Raw genomic sequence first — 19,491 nt, forward strand, 5'->3', positions numbered from 1 at the left:
TACTAAACCGCTTCCATGAAACTGCTTCCAAGAATTACGGGTCAAGATTGGAGTCTCCTCCGGAGCTCCATCTTGAGGGGGCATATTAGAGAATTCATTATAATAGATTTTCTTTCTATTTTCAAATTCTTGTAATTAGTTGTAACTTCCTATTTTCCGTTGTAATTTCCTAATTCTAGGATTGTTTCCTATTTTTGTTGTAATTCCCTAATTCTAGGTTTGTTTCCTATTTTTTGTGTTTTAGGTTTTGTGTATATATATATATATATTCATTCTTAATTAATGAAAAAGTTAAACCATTGTTTCTCAATAATTCTCTCTTTACTTCAACATTCGGTATTCTATAAATTTCAAGGGGACTCCACTTCATACACCCCCATCTTTCAGGTTGGGGACCATCCTAGTGTGAAAAAGAAAAATAGTAACCACAGTTAATAGCACTTCTATATATATTAAAAAATTGAAAATATTATTAGTATTACCAAGGGTCATTCTGCCGTATCATAAAGGTCCACTTAATCATAAACTGCCACATGCCAAAAAGGGTTTCATTAGGTCATATTTCTTGGCCATGAGGCTTCCACAAATACCACCCTGACGGACAGAATCATTCACTGACGGATACAAATGTTGAGCTTTTGTCTGGGGTCTTGTCTTCGCCTTTGTTGTATCTTCAGTCTGATATTTTTGAACTCTGGGTAATCTGTGTTTCACTTCACTGCTCCCATCACCTTCCTGTCTAAAAATACATCTAAAAGATCCACTGCAAACCATTGGCTGCAGTGGCCTTGTTCTCCTCAATCAATATCATATATTTCTCTTACTGCATTTGATTTTAACATTCATTAACTTATATATATATATATATATATATATATATATATATATATATATATATATATATATTTATTCAATTCATTTCTCCAAAATGGTTAACTCTCTCTCTCTCTTTCACGTTTAACAGATGGTCCTTTGTCTCATTCCCTTAATTTCTTCCGCGCAATCCTTGATGTTACAGTCATCTGCTAGCGCAGTGAGACCCGCATCTACGTCCAGGGATAAGTTTATCTCGGACTTTGCTATGACTCAAGTCTCTGGTTCGTAAAATTGCCACACTCAATCTTGGAGTTGGAAATTGACAGGAGACACTATTCCCTTTGTGCTGTGCAGACCAAGGGTCTTTCGTCTACCTGTGGGGTTAGAGATATAAAGAAGGATTCTTAGCTATACCACTATTTTTGAAGTCAGTGTCATAAAGGAGGGGAAAATATCCAATTCAGCCGGTGTTTGATCTTGTTGAGATCCCTCTCTTCCCACGAGTTTTTTGGACAAGTATCTTTCAGCACCTCCCTCAACAGAACTCCTGAATCTGTTTTCTTTCCATTCAAAATGGCCCCAGCATCAGCAGCTGCCTTAGTTCTTTCAACTCCTACAACTTCTGAATGCAAGTGGGGTGTGGGTTTCCTCTAAATTGACTTGGAAGTTTTGTTTTAATTTTGAGGTATATATGGCAAGGAGGAGAGGGGAGGAAAGGAGAGTGGGGAAGTGAAGGGAACCTTATCCTTTGCTCTATATCTTATTGGACCATATATATGATATATCTGGGTCCTCTGAGATCTGTCCTCATCTCCCACATACTGGTTGAAGATAATGCAAATTTGTAGATTTTAAGTGATATTACTCCTAATTCATCCCTTTAATTTCCTCTCTTGCATTCCAGTGATTTAACTCAAGCTGGAACTTCCATTTCTTTTCATTTCTCTTCATCTATCTCTTCACTCTGTCATGCATATGCATGTATTACATTGGTTAATTACGTTGGCTACTGCTACCTAGCTAGCTCTTGGATTAATCTATATGTATATATATATAACAGCTTCTTCTCCAACATATTTAATTTCCTTTTCTTCACATCAATGGCCTTGCTTGTAGGCTTTGAAAGTATGATGCAGCCTTGGATGACTTGCCAGCTCATGTGTTATTTTGTTCTTTTAAAAGGGATTCAGCTCGACAAAGCTGGTACGTTGTTTTTGGCTGCAAGTTTCTTTCTCGTCTTGCATGCAAGGCCTTCGGTGCTCTTTTCTTTTCCTTCCTTGCTACACTGTTCCCATCTCTATAATTTAAGTAAATAAAATTGGATTGATGCATGGTTCCTACAGGGCTTCTTGTGTCTTTCTGTTCACCTATATTACAAAGAATGGATTGATTTCCTCAGTGGTATAACCTTAATTATATTTTCCATTTTCACTGTTCAAGCTGGAAATGCACTAAAATTTGACGAGCATTTCCATCAGATTCAAGGCTAGATATTTAAGCAAAGGCCAGATATCCTCCAATAACATGTTGCTTTTAAGATGGAGTCATACTTCTAACTCAATGCACAGCTCTAAAATGACATATCCACTCCATATTGGTGTAAAATCCCATCAAATTTGAAATTCTTGTGAGCCTTTTAAGAATAATTCTCATTGTTATTTGGCCATTGTAAGTTCTTATATGCTGAGGATTGTAGGGATGTTCATGGCTAATTATTTAAAAGAGAGGCAACATCCAACATTCTTTCCCTATGCTGAGGGCATTGATCTTTTACACTTTGTCCACCCTTTTTCTCTTAGTACTTGACTCACTGATTTTCTTTTTCTTTCATCCCCTCCAGGTAAACTTTATATTTTAAAGACATCAGTTTACCATGTATACATAAAATCATGGTGCATGGCAAGCCAGGGATGGTTGCCTTGGTTTCTTCCTGCACAGAACTTTTCTTAGGGAAGACATCCACAGAAAGGCAATTTTGTATTTCTATACATATGGCATTTTGGGTAAAAGCTCCCTTACCACTTACCAGCTTCCTATACCTAAAGGCAGAAGGAGATGCGGCCTTCCCAACCCACGGGTCCATGCATTTATTTTGTCATTTATTACGTCAAGTAGTAAGGTCCCACCATGTTCACCAACACACAAAATTTGATGAACACTCTATATGTCGGTTTCATGGAAGAAATTCACTATAAATTACTTCCCACCCTCTTAAAGAGATGTCTGATGTTTATCACATCAAATGCCTCCTGTATGCCTTGGTTCCAGACATCGACGGCTCCAATATATGATGAAGTATGTACAAGGTATATATGGAAAAAAAAAAAAAAAAGAAGGAAAAATCTCATGTCATCATTGATTTTATTTACGGTTACCTACCACCCCGCTAGAATCTATTATTTGAACATCACATACCAGCCAATTGTGGGCAAGACACTTCCATAATAGGGGAAGGGGGAGCATCATTGGACCACAAGGGTTTAATACTAATGGCAAACAGCCTATAAATTATATCTGAACTTGGTGAAACCACCCCATATGTGTCTTTTTACCGCTAAAGGAATGGAACATCTGGATCTGATGGGGACCCCAAATCTGAAGCTCACCAGGGTTACTTTTTCTAATTCAGGTTGAGTAAGCTGGATGGTCAGATCCTCTAAATTATTACTTTGCCGTCAAGTGAATGTTGCCAGCAGTTGAGTTATTTTGATTACAGAGATATATAGTACGGTCCCTCAACAGATATTCATAGTACAAGATCAAAAACGACATTGTAGTAATAAAATAATGATTATTTATTTCTTGTTGTTCGGGTTATTATCGTAAGTTGGAATGGAATTTTCCCTTGCAAAGTGATTGGTCTATGCTGGCGTAGTTTACACATAAAATACACCCAATGAAGAAGGATGAAATATTGAAAGTTAAAAGAGATTGGAAAGGTCATGGTTGGTGAGCTCTAAATAATTCATTAATGGTAGATGAAATGCAGATTCTTCAATGAGTGAAATGCATCAATGCTTCAATTCATGATGTGACCCTTACCATCAGGAGACTCCTCTTTCTCTTTCTCATTCTCTTTCTCTTTCTCTTTCTGACTCATGCAGGACAAGGTATTTCACTATTTTGTCCAGAAGCAAGAATCCAACTACGATTATCTGTATAACACCCCAAGCAAATGTTGTTTTCTTTGATGATTTCACATGGTTTGCAGTCTGTTTTCCCATGTGTTAAATCATTTGAACAGGGGGCATAAATTATTTTTCCAGCAAAAGATAAAAAAAGAAAGAAAGAAAAAAAAAAAAGAAAACCTTCCTGTTGTTCAACTACTCCCTTTGCTCTCTGTTCTTTAATCATAAGCCTCTAAATTCTTGGAAATGGCCATTTTTTCATTCAAAAGGTTTGATTCTGTTAAACGTCAGGGACTGCCCTTGGGAAGAATCCGACTGTAGGAGATTGCTTAGCCCATCAAGCTAACTTGCTCTGAGATTCATATTAGCTTGGAGGAGATTTAAAGTGCTAGGCCTCAACCAGATTCAAGGTACTCATCCTCCAAGTTCTTCCATTTCTGGAAAACCCAGAAAATTTGGTGTCATTTTTTCTTGGCAGCATTTTTGGTTTTCATTTTCTTGTGGGAGTGCTTTTCTTTTGAAAATAGACTAGAGCAAGTTGATATAGTTGCTCACAAAGGGACAAATCATGAGCTTCATTTATGTTTCTCCAACAACCTCTTGTTCTGTTCTGTTTTTCCTTTCTAAAAAAAAATTGTATTACATATCACTTCAGTTGGAGTTTTCATGCTTCTACATCGACTAGAATGGTAAGAAAATAATGGAGAGAGTCATTACCATTTGAACTTGTATGATAGAAACAGATTACTGGTTCTGGCTAGACTCATTCTACCTATTTTTGGAAGAGAGAAAACTCTTTATCATCTAGATTTTCTTTTGTAGGATATGAACATCGATTAGAAGACAGAAGAGAGGAGGGAGGACCCATCCTTTGAAGATGATGAACATGGATACGAGAAAACCTGTTCGTAACCTTGCTGAATCGATTCGTTCTCTCTTAGGATTAAAGGCAAATCTTACTTCCAGCTGGGCTGATTCGGTTAGTGATATTATAAAGAGTTTACCATCAGAAGAACCACGCACTGATAGGATAAAACCTGCAAACTCCGAAACAACAAATTCCTTTGATGACAAAGAGGTTAATTCAGGCACTATTATTTTGAAGCTTAAAGGTGGATCCTTTGTTCCTCGTGTATATATATATATGTGTGTGTGTTCGTTGAGAATTGGTGGGTCACTCTAAATTACTGCCTTTAACTTTTTCCCTTTTTGTCTCCTGTGGATAGATGAACTTGCTGCCTTAACTGCATACATAAACCAGTTGAACATTCAGAGAAGGCAGGTTCTAAATGAATTTCTGGACTTGAAAGGTTAGTCACATTGTCTTTAACTGAAAGCAAACGACACTAGGGCACATAACATGATGATACTTTGAGGAAGACTTGGCTTTGGCTTCTCCCAAAGCTGAAGTCTTTGGACAGCAGGCTGTAATCAATCTAAAAATGTTCTATCATTTTCCTTTGTCCTTGCAGGGAACATTCGAGTGTTTTGTAGAATCAGACCCATCACTGTGGGGGAGAATTCCAGCCATTCAAGTACCGTCGTAACTTTAGATTCAAGTAATGCGCTGCTAAAACTTGCTGAGAATAAGAGTAAACGTTACAGCTTTGACAAGGTTTTCCACCCGGGTTCATCACAAGGTGCTTGAGTTAGTACATCAAATTTTCCTTGTGATTTTTGCTTCTTTTTCTTCTTCTCCTTGGCGTAGTGCACAGATACCTATTTATCAAAGCCAATGCCTCTGACATGAGTGTTTTATTGAAATCGCTGGTTTTGAATCTTGATGGTTTAAAATTTCAGATGATGTCTTTTTGGAAGTTGAGCCAGTCATCAAAACTGCCCTGGATGGCTACAATGCATGCATCTTTGCATATGGGCAGACAGGCACAGGGAAAACTTACACAATGGTGAGGATCACATTCAGCTAGTAACATAATTCAGAGCTGAAGAATCATAAAAATTCGACTAAAAAAACAGCCAACCAAGCCAATTTTAGGCCCCAGATCACAGAAATCACCAGAGATTCTAACCTACTCTTCAGGGAAATCCATGATTTAGCCAAAGAGGTTACCTAGAACTGACTGTCATTTCTACAGAACAAGAAGAATGACGCCCTTTTGATATTCACGCCTGATGGGAACTATGATTAGTTGACTTTCCAAATTCAGTTTTTATAGCTTTAAGAGTCCACATTGATCATTTCAGGATAACCCATGTACAGTTCACTGTTCTAACTGTAACTGTTGTTGGCCTTAAATCATAGGAAGGTACTCCGGATTGTCCAGGAGTAGTGCCCCGCGCAATGGAGGTTCTGTTTAAGCAAGCAGTGGATAGTAACCATGCTTTTCTCTTCAGTTTCAGTATGCTTGAGATTTACTTGGGAAATCTCAAAGACTTGCTTGTCCCTCAGTCAACAAAAGTAACAGATCCCCTGCCACCAAGGTAAGTATGCATTTTACTTTACATTATGTTGGATAGTTGTAAATGTATAACATCTAGATGGTTGGTTGTTTCTAAATTCTAATCAACTCAATCCACTTGTATACGAATTCCTACTATTAAAGCAGTACTAGAACATCACTAGATATGATTCTCAAATGCTGGCTTCAACTAATTGAACCTCTCATTTTCACCATTAACACAACCAAAGTGAATTGGCATGAATGAGTACTATTAACAAAGAAATGCTTTCTAAAATAACTTTACAATTTCAATGTACAGCCTCTCAGTCCATACAGATCCAAAGGGAGGGATTGAGATTGACAACCTTGTTTCCATCCAAGTGAGTGATTTTAATCAAGCTCTAAGTCTGTACAGATTAGGACGTCGGTTCAGATCAACTGCTTCTACAAATTCTAACATAGCGTCAAGCAGATCTCACTGGTAATTACTTCCCTGATGAGAATTATGAGGAATGTTCTTTGACATAGTAGTTGGATAAGAGGCCATACAACACCCAATTGATAGGACTCAAAACCATGGTAAAGCTTGAAAACCAAAATTTCATTTACAAAAGAGATCTGCTCTAGGTTCGGGACACGGATTTTAGAGACTGGTTAGTGGGGAATCACAATATTTCCTGGGTTCTGAATTTGTCTATTTCATCATCACTGCTCCTTGCAGCATGATTCGCATAACAATGACTTGTTCTGACGCACCTGAGAGACGAAGAGAAACAAATAAAATATGGATGGTTGACCTTGGGGGAAGCGAGCGAGTGCTGAAGACAAAGGCATCTGGGAGAAGACTTGAAGAAGGAAAAGCCATCAATCTATCACTTTCAGCGCTTGGAGATGTCATCAATGCGCTCCAAAGAAAAAGGCGCCACATACCCTACAGGCAACAAAAAATTCCTCATATTTGTTAATTTCATGAAAGCTATCCAAGTACACTTAGTTTGGTTAGAATGAACCAAAGCAAAGAAGTGACTTGCCATAAAACCAACTTGCTTTATGGCAACCCACTCTTAGTATAAGAAAGAAAAGCAGAAAGATTTTAAAGCAAACTACAAGCTTCCAAACATTATATAGAATGTTAATGCTTCATTTGTCAAGGTTTCAACCTGTCAATTAGGGTTCACTAGCTAGTGGAACTCCCCCAGCATTATAGAGTAAACCCTGAATTAGAAGTTTTTCACTTTTGACAGGAATAGCAAGCTGACACAAGTTCTTAAAGATTCCCTCGGTAATATATTCTTCTTCACTGAACTCCATATTTTCTGTTCATCATGAACCAACTAGCCAGTGACTAAACAATAGTCTTACTATATACTTAAAAGAGGTATATTCAAGAGAGGAAAGAAGTAAAACAAATCTTCCTCCATACGTTAGGTAGAGATGCAGTAAGTTTGTTCTTGTTATTCCAGAAGTGCCACCTAGGATAGAACAAGATTAAACTTGTCTGAGTCTTCTGCATGCCATAATAATTACAAAAACTAGCCAGGAAAGTATCTTCTCACACGATGACCACTTTTATCTAAGCAGAAGACCTAGCGTTGTCAGTGCACAGGTCATGTGCATGGATTTTTCCATTTCTACATCTTGATTCAGATATTCCTCTTTACTTTAATTCTGTATCTTCTTTACAGGAGAGGATTCAAAAACATTGATGCTTGTCCATGTCAGTCCCAAAGAAGAAGATCTGTGCGAGACAGTCTGTTCTTTGAATTTTGCAACACGGGTGCGAAGCATTCACCTCGTTTCCGAGGAATCAACTGTAAGTTAACTTAATGTTGCATTTCTTAAACCGCCTTTCAAATAACTGTATGATCCATATTTCTGAGTAATGAGTCTGGCGTTATATAGACTATCCTAGCAATGAAACTCAAAAAATGGTACGGAACTATAAACATGTTATATAATACCTTTATACCATGATAAGATTGTGAACAACTTGTTATAGGACAGGGTAGGTCGCCAAGTTGTTCATCCATATAATCCCCATCAAGAAAAGTAACACATTATCTGTGGTAGTTGCGGATTAGACCATTAATCTTTTGAGGAATGGACATTAACAATACAACACATTACATGAAAAAGAAATTAGGAACATATTACAATTTGTGCTAACTAAATCAATGAGTATGATCCAACTACTTGATACAACGATCTATTAGATCGTGTCCTTAGGCATTGTGATGCAATCATATCACATCTTAACTGGGTATCTATATTTTTAGGCTTTCACAGTTTTGGTTTGTATATTCATAATGATACCATGAGCGCTTTAGATAGAGGGAAAAAGAGAGTTCAATCATGCAGTCACTACACAATTATTCTTCGTACTTTTTTTTTGGATAAGTTACACTATTATTCTTCATACTATGGTTTTGAAGCAGCTGTATTTCACATTAAACATTTTTCTGATGCACATACATTAAGAAAACTGAGAAAACATGCTATTATACTATTCAGAAGTATAAAAAATACATCAAAAGGGAATGCATCTGGAACAGAACACTGATCAATACAAATACTCTAACTAATGATGTATTTGGGGACTTCTAGAATTTCCATCTCAGATATCTCATCTTGTGGCCTCATGCAGAAAAATGCTTCCGTCTCCTTGTAAATTTAAATCTGAAATTTAGTTCTTGCTACTGTGTTCAACAATTGGAAAGCAGGAAATCAGGGACCAGAAGGAACTTGCAATGACCAATCTGCAGCAGAAGATTGAATGGATTGAAGCTGAACGTCAAAATATTAGAAGAAAGATTGATAAGTTGAATGAAAGATTAGAAAATCTCACGGGGACCATATCATCTTCCAATGAGCAACTGGAAGCTTCCCATCCATCTATGGAAGAGCCACAATCTAAAGTAGAAATTATTAGTAACAGGACTGGGGATGTTACAGCAGCTCCCATACCAAGGATACCAAGATTTATGAGGCCAACTATTTGCAGTAGAAGAAAATCTGGAATAGATCATGAAAGTTCAGAAAAGAAAGGCCCTGCCTCTGCAAGGAGGAGAAAAGCATTGTCTCGCCATGCTGAATCTGTAAGTTTCCCTGTAAAAGGTATTTCAGAATACAGCTCAGATCACAGTATTTCCAGAACTAGCTGCTTGGCAGGCTTGAACTTAAAATGCAGTGCAGATAATGAAACAGAATACAGTCAAGACACATCGGAGTGTGATGTCAAAATGGTTGTTTTTCCAGAACGGGAAAACTCACTAAGGAGTTCAATTCGTAAAAAGGCTCACTTCAGTCATACTGAGGAATGTGGAAATAGAAAGACAGATAAACTTGATTCCACAAAATTCTCGAAGGTTGACAATTGGCTTCATTTACATAAAAATGAACCAACTATTAGAAGTTACATGCATAGGAGTAAACAGGTTCTTGCTATTCCTACTCCAGAGAAGAAAGATGAGTGCAATGGGCAGAATATATCAGAAAAGTTACAAGATGACAAAGTACATGATCAAGAGCATGCAATCAATACTATTGCCGACCATCAAATTGAGAAACTGACTGGTGATGGGGTAGCTGGAACATTCATATCTGAGGTGGCAATTGATAAAACAGTGTCAGAGATGAAGGATTTTATCAGTAAGAACCCCAATCCCAACTCTGTTTATCCCTCTCATGCCACTGATGGCACAAATATGATACAAACACAAGGTTTGGTTGATGGCCCACTGGTAGAGGAAGACAAAACTGGCCCTTTCACTCCACCTGAGGTGTTGTGTGTTAGGTTTATTCAGAACACGGACAATAGGATGAAGGGAATACCTATTAACCAGGAAATAACAGGCAAAACACAATGTTCAGACACTTTCATGCTAAACAACAGCAATTGCTGCCACTTTTATCCACCTGATATGGATAATGGTAGTATTGACCTTATAGAAGATTCTGATTTCCCCACCTCAATATCAGAACCGAAATCACATTGTCCACAAGTGCCTAGCAACAGTGTAGACGATGCTGAAAAGGAAAGCTTATGTGTATCTTCTCAACAATTGGAAATAGGGACAAGATCTTGCTTGCACAGATTCAGATCTCAAAGAGCTTTATTTATGGACACCGCAAAGCCAAAAGATCTTCCCGTGTTCTTTGATGAATCACAAGGAAATATGGGCACAGGTGAGAATTCTGAGGTTCCAACTGTGATCTTATTTCCTGACCAAGTTCATCTCTTCCAAGTAATCCTAATTTTAGGATGACTTCGATCTAAATATGAAATTGAGTAAACAACTAACATCTTATCCCCACAAGTTACTAAAAATTTTAGTTGAACTCACAGTTTGTTCTTATTGTATTTTCAACAGGGATATGTGATCTCCTCAAACAGAAAATCCGGATTTTTTATGCCAGCACTCTTCTAGGATTGGGATTTGAGAACTTGGGATTTGAACATGAATTCTTCTATGGTTTAATGCTGTGAAGTAGATCCAAGTTGATGACAATAGGTTATTGAGCTTTCCAAAGTAACTTTACTGTCTATTTACTGCATGTATTATCAGGAGGTGATGTTAAACCTTTAAATTAAGGTGATGTTAAGCATATACACTGACTCACTGTAGTGATCCTTCTGTCTTATTTACTAGGAAACAGGCTCCAAATTAATAAAAGGAACATGCACATATGTGACAGTTTGTGAGCCCATCAAGTTATTTCCTTGAAGCATTATGCCAACCTATACAGCTGGGACTCTCTGTTTGATGGACAAAGAGAATCAAAGGTTTCTGGATGAGTGTAAAACAAACTGAGCAGCCATAGAGACTGTATAAATATTAATTAATTTATTTATCTCTATGCCTGTATCCAGTAGGCTCCTTTAGATTAAAGTACAATATATAAAAATCTGAGGGATATTGAGTACAATTTCACTTTTTGTTTAAACAATTGCTAAGTGCAATATTAGATGTCATGAAGACTGAAGTCTATAAACAAATGCAGTGCCAAATTCAACCACCCTACACTACAAGAGACTACAAGATGGGGTTGTTAAGCATTCTGTTTTTACAACTGCTTGAGAAAGACTTTATTAGATACAAACATAAATACACCCTTATTTCAGAAAAGGCTTCCTAAAATTTGACAATTTAGATCTCCATGCACAATTCAAATAACATTTGATGACCTGAAAACTCCCAAGGCTTGAGAACTTGTTTACAAGTTTGTTTTACCTAGCAAGAAAGAAACATTATTTCCTCATCTCCACATAATTCGATCAGCCTGCTGCCCTATGGATATAGTTTTTTGCCAATACTATATGTTTTCAGAATTTGCTGAGAAAAATCTGATTCCTCCAAGCGCTTTATGACATATATAATGAAGGCCAACAAATACATAATGCCACACCCCTAATAGAATTGGGTTCCTGAAGATATGGAAGTGTTATGATAACTGTCACTTATCAAGGAACATGTCATGGATCTCTTCCCGTGATGCTATTTCATTCTCAACAGGCTCTTTAATTCAAGAAAGATGGATTTTAGTGGCCCAAGCACCTATCTCGTCAGAGAAAAAACTAATCAACATCAAGAATTTTATCATAGACAATATTCTAAGTGAACTTTGGCTGAAAGAACAAATATCAAAACTGCGGAATGAGGAATCAGGAAAGGGAAGAAAGCAATATCTGCATATAAAGGGTAAGCAGCAGCTTCTTAAGTAAACCAATTTTCAATTAACATACCTGGTCAAGACAAAGTAGCATAAATGCAGCAAATCTTGACAAAACACCAAGACATCAGGTGAAGCCCATTTCTAGATCTTATCATTTGAACTAAACAAACATTGAATTTGTTCAACTGTCCTGTCAACAGACCTTAGTTCACTTGAAAGACACATCTTCAACATAAATTGGATTCACTTGGCTTTCGACATAAAGTGCATTTTGGTTTTTTTTTTCTTGGGGATTGCAGCAGCTCCATCAATTCATATTGCATTCTTGTCTGAATGGTACTTGAGACTGTTCTACACAAGATCATGCACAGATAGAAGTAGAAATATATCCTGATTCCTTATTGGATTCAAGCATCTCTACATGTTCCATTTGCACATACATAGCTATCTTCGACTGCAAGTTTATCTTGCAAAGAACTTCAAATATCCTCTCAGACTGAGGGTGCAATTTGTCACCTGCAACAAATTCATGAACTCTGTTATTTACTTCAATGCAACTCCCACCTGGCATCTTCTTAACACCTGTGTCCCTCATCACTTTCCTCACCATCCCAGCTTCATTCCACTTACTTTGGGTGGCATATATATTAGATAAAAGTGTATAGTTTCCACTATTATGGGGCTCCACCTTGATCAAATGCTGTAAAGCTCGTTTCCCAAGTTCAGCATCTCCATGGATTCTTGCAGCAGCAAGAAGGGACCCCCATATAGGAGCATTGGCTTCAAATGGCATCCCCCTAACTAGTTCCTGTGCCTCTTGGAGGAAACCAGCACGCCCAAGTAAATCAATCATACAGCCATAATGTTGAATTTTTGGTTTAATCCCATACTTTGTGGCCATGCATTTGAAATACCAGCGGCCTATTTCTACCAATCCAACATGGCAACAAGCAGAAAGGATGGCAACGAAAGTGATTTCATTTGGCTTAATCCTATTCCTTTCCATGCAAGAGAACATTTCAAGGGCTTCTCTTCCAAGCCCATGTAAAGCCAGCCCATCAATCATCGAAGTCCAAGTAATGACGCTTTTATGCTCCATGTTCTTGAAAACTTCTAGGGCCTTCTCTATTTTACCACATTTTGCATACATGTCTATGAGGGCATTGTTAAGAGGAACAATTTTAGACAATCCATGTTTATCAATATAGTTATGGATCCACTCCCCCAACTCGAGAGCACCCAAATGAGCACAAGCTGAGAGTGCGGCCAACATTGCAATTTCATCGGGCTCCACTTCCTCAAGTTGCATCCTCCTAAACATTGTGATTGCCTCATTGGGTCTGTCCATCTGAGCATACCCTGCAATTACAGCAGTCCAAGAAATGACATTCCTCTCAGGCATACGCTCAAACAAGTGTCGCGCATTGTCAACATCACCCACCTTGGCATAGCCAGCTACCATTGCATTCCAGAATGCCACATCTCTAAAACACACTCCGTCAAACAGCTGCCGAGCCTCAGAAACGCATCCACAAGACGAATACATTTGAATGAGAGCGGTCACCACGTGAATGTCACTGACTAGCCCAGTCCCAATAGCCTGACAGTGAATCTGCCTCCCAACATGGATTGCCAATAGACGAACAACGGCCTTCAGCACAAAGGGTAAAGAGTAGGTGTCGAATCGCAAATCGGAGGCTAGAATTCTGTTATAGAGAAGAATAGCCTCTGTGGCAAGTTCAGGGTTGGAAAGAGCCTTGATAATGGTGTTATAGAGATAGATATCTGGTCGGGTCTTGTGGGTGAAGATGGAGTGGCTATAATGGGAGAAGCCCAAAGAAGAGCAAGCCTCAATGAATCTGCTAAGGAGGATGTTATCCTGGTCGAGGCCTCTAGAGAGCATGAAGCAATGAGTCTGGTGTAAGTGTTTAAGGTTGGAACACTGTTTGAGCAAGGAAAGGAGGTGGTAGGAAGGAGATGCAGCAGCGGCAGGAGATGTTTGAAGGAGGAGAGGCTCCAGCACGGCTCGCTTCCAATGGCTACTGGATGGTCGGAACAAATGCACCATGGGAGCTCTCACTCTAATGAGTGACTGAACTATTATGCAATTTATCCTTTTAAAAATATTTATTAAATTTTATCAAACACTTTTTATTTTATTTTATATATATATAAATATTTTTTATACTAAAAGTATTTTTTTAAAATATTGTTAAACGGACTCTAAATGCAAAGATATTTCTAGCTTCCTTACATGTGGATTCTGGAGATCAAAGTTACGAAAAAGGCCTCTTCCACTGCCGAAAGGATACGTGGGCAAGGCATGCAAGGCCTGGGTGAAAAGGCAAGGGGAAGAGTTAGAAGAAAGAAAAGAGAGGGGTGGTCTAGGCCTGTTTGAAATCTCAAAAACTGGCAATTTATTTTTATTTTTATTTAAACCACGGTTGATAAGAATAATTTCAATAATTTTTACAAAAAGAATGGATCTTATTCTCGGAATATCGTAAAGGTATTATAATTTTTTATACTTATGTTTAATTAAAAATTCTTATGTTGTTTTTCATACTTTTAATTTATTGCTCAAAAACTTCCATTTTTTTTGTCAAAAATTTTTTAATTACCAAAGGAGGCTAGGTTATTGAGTTAAAATATCAACAACCAATAGAGACTGAAAGTCAATCTAAACTTTGATGGAAAGAAAAGAACTAGATTAGTGAGCATACCAATAAAAAATTCTCCTCACATTAATTTCTTTCATCCTCAAATGTAAATTTTATTTTTAGTGGAATATCCATGTTTTATTAAACTTTATGATTTAAATTTTATTTTAAGTACCAGGACGATTGCTAAAATCAATTAAAATATTTTCCTAAATTATTAAATCATCATATTTACTTTTATTGATCTATAAATTTCTCAATCCCACTAGTATAAAGAATATGCAACATATGTTCCACCTCTCTAGTTAGTATGTGATGACAACATGGTTGAGTTTTTACAAATTTTGATTCTTGCATACCCAACTATCCCAACCCTTTTTGGGCAAACATGAGATTGTTTCAGGGTTCCAAGGTTGTATTTGTTTAATATTTTTTCTTTACAAATTTTCTATTGTATAATGAATTGATCTCTCCCCTCTTAGTGGATGTAAACATATCACATCAAAGTATTTCCTGACATAACAAGTTGTATTAATCTCATGATGGAAAATCTTAGAAAAGCCAAAAGTGAAGATTTGTAGACAAAGAGAAGATTTAGGTTCTACCAAGGGATAATGTATATATAAAAAGTTTGTAATTCATTTGTAAAGTATTTAATAACTATATGTTTGATTCTTGTTGAGTATCAAAGAAAGAATAAGGAAAATAAGAGTTTTACCATAGAAAATACTAAAAGAAAATCAAATATAATCAAAATTAGTTTAAAATTAATATATTTTATTTTTTTTAATCTTTATATAAAAGACAATAATAAGTAAAATGAGTTTGAAGAGGTATATAAAAATAATTTATTGAATTTAGATATATTTTTTATTTTTCTTCATTTTTTCTTTTTTTTCACTTTTTTTTTTTCCATTTTTTTTCCTTTGCATTTTTCTTCAAATTTTCTTAGAATAAAATAATTTAAATATGTGGAAACTACTAGAAGGAAAATAAAAAGTTATAAGACATAAGATACTTAAGCACGTGAAGGAGTTGAGGTGCATATATAAGGGAATAACAATTGATACTTTAAGAATATTAGATGAAATTTGGGTATAATAGAGATTGTTGAAAAATGTCTCAAATTTCTATTCAATTGATATTCTTTTTATAAAAAAGTTTTATAGAATATTTTATAATTGATATTTTTTTTCTTATGAAATAAGAAAAAATATAATGAATATTTTTATAAATATTTTTTAGGTCAGAAAAGAAATTGAGATCAAGATGAACTTTTCATAATTATACAAAAGATAAGTAAAGATGTAAGAAATGGTCGAAGTTATATGATATAACATAATTTGTGGTTTCAAACCTAAATACTAAAAATAGGAAATATAAAATCATAGGGGAGTTTCTAATTTTTTTTTTTTTTTGTCTTTTCTCTATAGATTTTTTATGGTATGATAAATTAATCCCTTGATCCTCATCTATGATGCATAGATGAATCTCCTTTATCCTTTTATCCTTGTCTAATTATTGAACCTAGTGTTTGAAAATAGTGTATGCAAGGTTCATGCTATAATCATGCTTGGCATTGTATTTCTTGGCATTATATAAAGGATATTAATTCTTTTGTTTTTATTTTTCATTGTAACAAGAGTACCATTTGAAATTATCATAAAAAACTAAAAATAGTTGGAACATAAAGTATACAAAGATTATGATTTGGCATGCATTCATATGCCAAAATTTATGAGTAACCTTATTATTATTACTGTTCACAGATGATAAAAGCTGTAAAGAAAGAAAATGAGAGGAGAAAGAGACCTCTATACAAAGACTCCATGTTATTGTTCTCTATTTTATAGTACATTGTTTTTCCTATATATAGTTTTGAGAACCCTAGTTATCCTACACACTATGCACCTTTCTTGAGCTTTCTTGATGTTAGCTTCACGTGACTCTGCTGCTGCATATAGTCTTCAACTGGGGGTGCTGAAGTCATCCCCTTGACATGCTCTTTCAAGTTGAACATAGATTCTCCTGGAATGTTTGTTTGAGAACCATCTACCACTTTTTCTTGCAAAGATGTTACATGCCCCTTCAAATGTGAGAGAAATGATGTGAAGCTTGTTGCAAAGATGTTGGAAGCAAGGGATAGAGGGTGGTTTGGTGAAAATATTTGCCACTTGATCAAAAGAGGGAACATGTTAGATGGAGAGTTGATGGCACAAAACTTTTTCATGAACGAAGTGAACCTCAAGCTTGATGGCAATAGAACCATGGTTATCACACCACAACACCAAAGAATGCGAAAGAAAAACACGTATTTCTTGAAGAAGAGATTGAATCTAGGTGAGTTCGATCATTCTACTTGCAAGACATCAGTATTCCGCCTCTGTAGATGAATGAGGAGACTATGACTTGCTTCTTTGCACTCTAAGTGATAAGGTTAGATCCCAAGAAAAGATAGTAACCACGAGTTGATTTGTGGTGATCAGGATTGGAGGCCTAATCAACATTCAAGAATGTTACCAGATTAAGAGAAGAATGTGAGGTGAATAGAAGGCCATGATCACTGATGTCTCTAAGGTAATAGAGGATGCACTTCACAACTTTTCAATAGGGTTCCAAGGAGTGCTTCATGAATTGAGAAACACGGTTGACAACAAATGCGATCTCAGGACTAGTAATGGTGGCATATTGAAGGCCACCAACAATGTGGCGATAGATATGGTGATCATCAAAGGGAGCACCGGCATATGTTGAGAGAGAGACGCCTTTAACCATGGGAGTAGGAACTGGCTTAGCTTGATCTATATGGGCTTTGTGGAGGACCTCATTGATGTATTTTTGTTGTAATAAAAGAACACCCTGAGGAGCGGTATTGAGTTCAAGCCTAAGGAAATAGGATAGGGTGCCAAGATCTTTCAAGGCAAAGAAGGCTTGTAGTTGATAGACAAAGTGCTACACTTGAGTAGGAGAACTGCTTGTGATGAGAACATCATTCACATGGATAAGGATATAGAAAGAGTGACCATCTTCAAACTTAAAGAAGAGAAAACTATCAGCTCTGAAAGAGTGAAAAACAAGTTGATAAAGTAGAAGGTATAAACATTCAAACCAGGTCCTAGGGGCCTGTTTAAGGCCATACAAAGCACGGTGAAGCTTGCATACCCAGTTTGGATGAGTAGCGTCAATAAACCTAGGAGGTTGGGCCATGTAGATGTCATTCTTAGGAATGTCATTAAGGAAGACATTGTTAAAATCAAGTTGTCGCATAGGCCAGTCACGAGAGATGATAAGAGATAGAACCACCCGAATTGTGGTAGGTTTGATGACAAGACTAAAGGTGTCATGAAAATCAAAACTTGGAACCTGGTGGAATCCTTTAGCCACTAGCCTAGCCTTATACCTATTCGCAGAGCCATCAGAATTGTGCTTGACTTTGAAGACCCATTTACAACCTACAACTTGATGATTGGAGGGTGGTGGAACCAAAGACTAAGTGTTGTTAAAGTGAAGGGTTTGGAACTCCAGCTCCATAGCAACACATCATTGAGTGACAAACAAGCCTTTAAAAACAAAACAGGGTTCTAATAGAGGAATGAAATAGATACATGTAGACAACTATGTTTTTTGTTTGAAAATGTTATGCTTGGAGTGGGTGAGCATTAGATGTGTGTTGAGAGGAAGAGGTTGTGGCACAGACCGTTGAACAAAAGGATTTGTTGGAAATTGAAGAGAAGAATAAGAATGGAGAGGATAGAGAGGGATTGAAATAAAAAACAACAAGAGGAATGTGAGACAATGAATGGAAGGATGAGGTAATAGACCGAGAAGAAAGTGCGAACAAAAGGGAGGGAAAACAAGATTCATTAAAGGATACATAAGGGATGATATAAATTTTTCCATTCGGTGTACGATACTTAAAGCCTATTTTATTTTCAGGGTAACCCAAAAAGATGGAAGGAGTGGAATGAAAGAAAAATTTGTTGATGTCATAAGGACGAACATGTGGATAATATTTGCAGCAAATACTCAAAGATGAGAATAGAAAGGCTTATGATGGAAGAGGGCCTCAAATGGGGATTTGGAGTGAAGTACGAGAGTAAGCAAGTGATTTATAATATGTACAACAGTAATGAAAACATGATCCCAAAGATTAAGGGGAAGATGAGACTGAGCTAGAAGAGTGAACCCGACTTCTACAATATGGTGATGTTTGCACTCAACAAGACCATTTTGTTCATGGCTATAAGGACAAGAGATGCAATGAAGAATGCCACATGACTGAAGAAAGGTTTGGAAGACTTTGAATTCACCACCACCATTAGTTTGTAGGCGCTTGATAAATGCCCTAAGTTACAGCTCCATTATTGTTTTAAATTTAACAAAGCAAGGTAGTGTTTCAGATTTGTCATGAAGTGGATAGAACTAAGAGTATCTAGTGGCATGATCTACAAAACAAATATAGCAGCAAAAGCTTGCTGATGATAAACAAGGATCTACATGAACTAACTCTAAAGGATATTTGTATGTAGTGTCGAAGGACTGAAAAGGAAGTTTATGTTGTTTTCCTAATTGACACACAATGCATAGATGTGCCATTTTATTTTTTGAACAAGAGATATTACAAACTTTAAGTACATGTCTAAGTATTGAAAAAGAGGGATGACCCAACCGTTGGTGCCAAATATCCAGTTGAGAAAAGGTATTTGATTTAGTGGAGGATGGAACTTGTCTTGATGAACAACCTAGAGTTGTTGCACACCTGGTTTCATTGGAAATTTTGTTGATAGATGTGGAAAGTTTGGGATGATGTGA

At 36.6% G+C, this 19,491-nt stretch overlaps 2 protein-coding genes across 4 annotated transcripts; one reads left to right on the forward strand and one right to left on the reverse strand.

The window, feature by feature from the left end:
* The first annotated feature begins 4,060 nt into the window (after positions 1-4,060).
* Positions 4,061-11,277, forward strand: LOC117917139 (kinesin-like protein KIN-14T). 2 transcript variants are annotated; one of them, XM_034833382.1, is made up of 12 exons: positions 4,061-4,354; positions 4,767-5,056; positions 5,171-5,254; positions 5,417-5,584; positions 5,745-5,851; positions 6,208-6,386; positions 6,666-6,827; positions 7,068-7,283; positions 7,591-7,628; positions 8,032-8,159; positions 9,064-10,531; positions 10,717-11,277. In XM_034833382.1, the coding sequence occupies exons 2-12, from the start codon at positions 4,822-4,824 to the stop codon at positions 10,830-10,832; spliced, it is 2,901 nt and encodes a 966-aa protein (XP_034689273.1). In that variant the 5' UTR covers positions 4,061-4,354; positions 4,767-4,821; the 3' UTR covers positions 10,833-11,277. The 2 variants fall into 2 exon arrangements, with proteins under 2 accessions (XP_034689273.1, XP_034689274.1); XM_034833383.1 differs by having other exon boundaries at positions 4,062-4,354; positions 9,067-10,531.
* On the reverse strand, positions 8,787-14,089 carry LOC117917140 (pentatricopeptide repeat-containing protein At5g56310-like). 2 transcript variants are annotated; one of them, XM_034833385.1, is made up of 4 exons: positions 12,090-14,089; positions 11,578-11,901; positions 9,192-9,451; positions 8,787-9,102 (listed from the first exon to the last, which is right to left on the reverse strand). In XM_034833385.1, the coding sequence occupies exon 1, from the start codon at positions 14,085-14,087 to the stop codon at positions 12,381-12,383; it is 1,707 nt and encodes a 568-aa protein (XP_034689276.1). In that variant the 5' UTR covers positions 14,088-14,089; the 3' UTR covers positions 8,787-9,102; positions 9,192-9,451; positions 11,578-11,901; positions 12,090-12,380. The 2 variants fall into 2 exon arrangements, with proteins under 2 accessions (XP_034689276.1, XP_034689275.1); XM_034833384.1 differs by lacking the exon at positions 11,578-11,901.
* Positions 14,090-19,491: the final 5,402 nt, after the last annotated feature.

This window comes from Vitis riparia, chromosome 6 (assembly GCF_004353265.1).
Source record: "Vitis riparia cultivar Riparia Gloire de Montpellier isolate 1030 chromosome 6, EGFV_Vit.rip_1.0, whole genome shotgun sequence".
Lineage (NCBI taxonomy): Eukaryota > Viridiplantae > Streptophyta > Magnoliopsida > Vitales > Vitaceae > Vitis > Vitis riparia.

Bases quoted from the DNA above. Each gene is read 5' to 3' on its own strand.
- LOC117917139 (XM_034833382.1), top strand. From the start codon at position 4,822: ATGATGAACATGGATACGAGAAAACCTGTTCGTAACCTTGCTGAATCG. The intron at 5,255-5,416 runs GTTAGTCACATT...TTGTCCTTGCAG, and splicing joins TGAATTTCTGGACTTGAAAG to GGAACATTCGAGTGTTTTGT. The intron at 7,629-8,031 runs GTAATATATTCT...TCTTCTTTACAG, and splicing joins AGTTCTTAAAGATTCCCTCG to GAGAGGATTCAAAAACATTG.
- LOC117917140 (XM_034833384.1), bottom strand. From the start codon at position 14,087: ATGGTGCATTTGTTCCGACCATCCAGTAGCCATTGGAAGCGAGCCGTG.